This window comes from Penaeus chinensis, chromosome 6, assembly GCF_019202785.1.
Source record: "Penaeus chinensis breed Huanghai No. 1 chromosome 6, ASM1920278v2, whole genome shotgun sequence".
Taxonomy (NCBI): Eukaryota; Metazoa; Arthropoda; class Malacostraca; order Decapoda; family Penaeidae; genus Penaeus; species Penaeus chinensis.
The window spans coordinates 16,310,449-16,315,448 of record NC_061824.1 but is presented as its reverse complement, the minus strand read 5'-3'; the positions used below and the strand labels follow the sequence as shown (position 1 = coordinate 16,315,448).

Here is a 5,000-nt window from a genome sequence, read left to right as displayed (position 1 = left end):
GAGAGAGAGAGAGACAGACAGACAGGCAGACAAACAGACAGAGACAGAGAGGGACAGACAGACAGAGATGGCGCTTTCCCGTCTTTCGTTTTTCTCTATTAAAAACATATCGAACTAAACAAAAAGGGAAAATACGACTACAGCCATTTACAAAGCAACCTTATCCTACACGAGAGAGAACCAAGCTGTTGGACCAAAAAGCCGATCGTCTACTCTGCCAGTGCAAGTTTTTAGACCGCAGAATACCTGCTCCTGTTGTGGCATCTGGAGGCTGTGCAGGGAGTCTGAACTATGGTCTTAGTGCTATGATACAGTAAATGCGTAATAAATTCAACATCGTAAATACGCTGATAATTAAATAAAGTCTGTTATTTTTTCATACATGAAATAATGAGGCCATCAAGCGCATTTACCAGAGAGATTGGGATACTATGGAATAATAACTTATTTATAAGAAGTTAATGGAAAATGAGAGAGAGACAGACACAGACACAGACACAGATAGACAGACTGTATTAAGACCTGATAGTCAGACAGTCAGACAGACAGGGCGAAACAGACGGAGACAGAAAAAGATAAGTAGACAGACAGGGGTAATATTACCTGACCTGCTGGCTCCTTAATGAGAAGTGACGAAGAGAGGAAAAGAATAATCACCTATATACAGCTTGCGAAAATCATCTACGCCCCTCATGCCGCCGGTGTCCTCTGTCAGTCCCCACTTAATGGCCGTGACTTTTTTTCTTAATCGATTGGAGTCACCCTCGACCGCTTTTGTTGTTTACCTCTTTACCATTTCGTGCAGCAAGAGTGCCATCGCGCAGTGAAATGACCTTCGTATATATATATATATATATATATATATATATATATATATATATATATATATATATATATATATAAAGAATGATAAATATTTATCATTCTTAGTAAAATTCCATACGCCTCTTCAGGTGCGCAATATCTCACTTCCTCGACGGGGAGATAGCGGGTTAGCCAGCTGTCTTCACTTCAGACTAACCCGTTTAACCAGTCGCTCGAACTACGTTTAGCAATGTTTTCCTACTCATCCGGCTGCTACTGATACTACATACAAACATACACACGCATAACAATGACATGCAAAAAAGTACCTTGCAAGGATGTGAACGCCAGAAGCGTCGCAAATTAATGTGTGTGTGTGTGTGTGTGTGTGTGTGTGTGTGTGTGTGTGTGTGTGTGTGTGTGTGTGTTTGTGTGTGTGTGTGTAGGTATGTATGCACGTGTGTTTGTCTAATTTGTAATTTGCTTTTCCTCACCTTAGTTAATTCCCTTTTTTCCCCCACAGCATGAAGGGCGTGACGGTGATTCTCTGGGTGGGCGTCGTGGCGTGGGCGGCAGCGGCTGTGGGTGATGAACAGCTCTCAAGAAAGAAAAGGGAGCGTAAGTGTCGGCTTGTTCTTTCAGTGTATTTGTAATAACTCATGTTGAACTTTGTATGTGCCTCTCTTTGTCTGTCTGCCTCACTTTCCTGCTATCACTCTCTTTCTCGCTCTCTGAACTGTGCTTGGCGAAAGACCTGGATGCCAGATTTCTATTATGGAGTACTTTGAGAAATATATGTGAGAATAATTATATGAGGATAATTATAATCATGCGGAAGAGACGATAATGAAAATAAATTGGGTCTACAGATGTAGAGGTACATGCAATTCGAGAAGAAGGGTGCATAAAATATTCAAGAAAAAAAATGTATATTTACGGGTTTAGAGATAATCGAAACGTATTATTGTTGCTGAGAAAAACGAAAGATATCCTCAACCGATGTATCAATGTCGATCTGTTTTATATTAGACGAATTTCATGAATCAGTGCCCCCGTGAGGGTACAGGAATATACATTAACGAGCCTGTGAATGAATTTACCAAAAGGGCTAACGTGAAATAGCAATGTGAATGCACTTGGAATATCAAGTAATCATGGAGTATTCCTCGCCTTATATTGGATGCAGTTAAGGTATATGGGAAATTTAAAAAATCATAAGATACAAAGGTGTAAGAAGGATTCCACTTCTGGCCGGAAAGTACTCTGTGATTACAGCGAGTTTCATTCACCATCTTTCACTCACGGCAAAACTTTTATCCAAGGAGACTTAATTCCAGTGGAGGGTCGAGTAGGTAATAAAACCTTCTGGAGGCGTGGAGTAGCAGATCTGAGGAAGGGAACAACGGTATTCCCTCAACCATTATGTCTTAGAGCGCCTAGAGCTTTCCAGGATTCTGGAACTGAGATGTATGCACACAGGCTGGTCAGCTGTGTTCATGATCAGCACCAATTCTTCTTAGGGTATCATGGACATTTTAGTCATTTGCACTTAGTCCTGTGATCTGCAGTTGATTGCCGTTATATGCTGAGCAGTTAAGCCAATGTATTTTATCTTCAACGTGGTCCCACAATGGGTTTTTATGCTCAATAATGTTAAGTTTGCTGTCAAGGATTAAATATATAAAATGACTAGTGAAAAACGGTAAATTATGAAAAATAAACAGGACCGTTTGAGAGGCTTTCTAGTTTAGCTGTCATATCTATTCAAATTCTATAAAATCTCTCTCTCTCTCTCTCTCTCTCTCTCTCTCTCTCTCTCTCTCTCTCTCTCTCTCTCTCTCTCTCTCTCTCTCTCTCTCTCTTTCTCTCTTTCTCTCTCTCTCTCTCTCTCTCTCTCTCTCTCTCTCTCTCTCTCTCTCTCTCTGTCCTATCCACCAAATCTGAATATATAAAAATTATCCCAGACATTTCATCTTAATAACATTTTTAGATATGATTTCTCATTTTTTTGTTTTATTTTTTTGCAGCTCAGCGACCCAACTTCAACTTTGGTAAGATATTCTCCATGTCGTCTTGCTTTATGTCAATTTGTACTGATTTGAATTACATGTATCAATACAACCATATAATGAACACTTTCGCTGCAAAGATATGCTAGCGCCAGGATATATATATATATGAGGTTTACCAGCTGTCAACAAAATTCTATCGCACTCGGTCAAATCAGCGACTGAGAAGGTGGCTTGTAAGGCAGGCCAGCGACACATAGTTGGCCGCAGGAGATCTCGGCCGCCTAACGAGTTGAAGTTTTTTGTCAGTTGGGCAGGAACTTAAAGAGTATGTGGAACTATAAACATAAGAGTATGCCATGAGCCATGAAGTAGATACCATACTAGCTAGATGGTCGCAAACTCCTGCAGGCTCTTGTGCAAAATTTGTATATGAAAGGGGTAGGAAAATATTGTATTAAAAAGCATGAAATGTGTTTTATGTTGAATAGGATTCTGTGGTAGAACAGACTAAAATCAGTTAAGATAGGTAAGAGTTAGAATATTGTTATATCAGATAATTTGATGTTACGTAAAATATGTTCTTATGATAGTTAAACATGTTAGGTTTATTTAGAACAAATCATTCACCTAGGTAACAGACAGACGACATAATGAAACTGAAATGTCTGTCATCCCTCAGAGGCGACATTCCTTTGATTGCAATTTAACAACTGTGTGTTTGAATAACTGCACAAAGAAGATTATCAAATGATAATCCAAACGTACTGAATATTGATTTCACGGAATGTGTATTTCACATAAACAGACAAGGTCATTACAACAGCAACTCAGAAAAGCTAAAGCAAAAAGTCGGGGAGCACTGAAGCACCAAAGCTTCCTCCCCAGCCCCCCCTTAATGTCTAAAACGTATTCAACAGGAGGGCAAGGCTTCCAGGGCAATATTCCAATACCGTTCGGAAATGTAGGCTTTAACTTCGGCGGTCAAAGCCCAGGAAGGCCAAGACGACCAGGCAGACCCCAGCAACAACAGAGACCTCAGCCATTGCAACAAAATACTCCTCAGACTTTCGAAAGAGGTTAGTTTGGAGTGTCACACAAGACGAGCTCCGCTCAGATCAAGGAGTGTCGGGTGCACGCTTAGATTTCGTAGGATAGTTAAGCGTAAGGGGTGTTTTTAAGTCTATTAAGAAGGATGACGAGTCAGCTGTTAAATAACAAAAATCGAACGAGTTTGTATGGCAGCTAAAGGTAAGAAAAGCATATAAGGCAGATATGCTTGTTTCACTCATTAACGGTTATTTTTCCTTGCTTTCACACCGCAGGCTTTAGGCAAATGACGAATCTTCTTTTCTGAGTTCTCAGGTCCTGAACTTAACATCCTGCTGCAATTTCCACAGGTCCCAACGGTAGCTTCCAACCTTCCAACAATCGGCCTGGTTTCACCCCTGGCGGCCGACCCGACTGCACGGGCAACAGGAGAAACTCCCGACGATGCCAGAACCGGCCGAGTGGCGGCCAGGCTCTTGGACAGGGAGGAGGTGAGTGTTCTAGGGCGCGGCCACGTCCCATCTCTCTTCGTATGGCCTCAGCTGGAGGAGGCCACTTATATACCAAATATTACTCGCCGTACAAATGAATGCCCAGGAAAAAGGCGAGTAAAGTAGGACTACTCAATCTAACTCTAGCGGCCAGTCTGTTGTTTCCTGAACCTCGTCTTTCTCTAATTATACTTTGCGTGAATCTAAGGGAATAGAATGAATCTACAGGTGAATCTCTATTTTCCTAGGAGTAAGCAGTGCCTTCCAGCAGATTCCTTGGCTGAGCCAGCTTTCCAGGGACCAGCAGAACCTCCTCATTCCAAATCTGCCGAAGACGCCTTCAGGCGGGGCTCAGAACCGCTTCTTCTTGCTCGGGACGGGAAAGGTGAGTGGCAAAGCGAGCGCGAGGGAGCAGAGGAAGCGGAGGCCGACTTATGAACAGGGATGGAAGCAAAGAACACATAGGACACATCTGAAATCAAATATTTAAAAATATATTTTTTATGCGATGCTCATAACGCCGTATCCTTCGCAGCCCGACGTGCCCTTCCAGCAGTGCGTGACGCCCAAGTTCGAACGCGGGAATTGCCGTTACCTCCAGCACTGCATTCAGCCGGAGTTCGCCAACAACTTCAACGTGTTCCTT

General features: G+C 42.1%; 1 protein-coding gene across 1 annotated transcript in view; it reads left to right on the top strand.

The window, feature by feature from the left end:
* Positions 1–5,000, top strand: part of LOC125026213 — a 22,600-nt gene that overhangs the window by 7,863 nt on the left and 9,737 nt on the right. Inside the window, exons 2-7 of the mRNA XM_047614516.1 lie at positions 1,328–1,422; positions 2,832–2,855; positions 3,734–3,892; positions 4,214–4,354; positions 4,603–4,739; positions 4,890–5,000. The exon at positions 4,890–5,000 is cut by the window's right edge and continues 26 nt beyond it. Coding sequence (XP_047470472.1) covers positions 1,329–1,422; positions 2,832–2,855; positions 3,734–3,892; positions 4,214–4,354; positions 4,603–4,739; positions 4,890–5,000 — 666 coding nt within the window. The 5' untranslated portion in view covers position 1,328. The remainder of the gene's footprint in view (positions 1–1,327; positions 1,423–2,831; positions 2,856–3,733; positions 3,893–4,213; positions 4,355–4,602; positions 4,740–4,889) is intronic.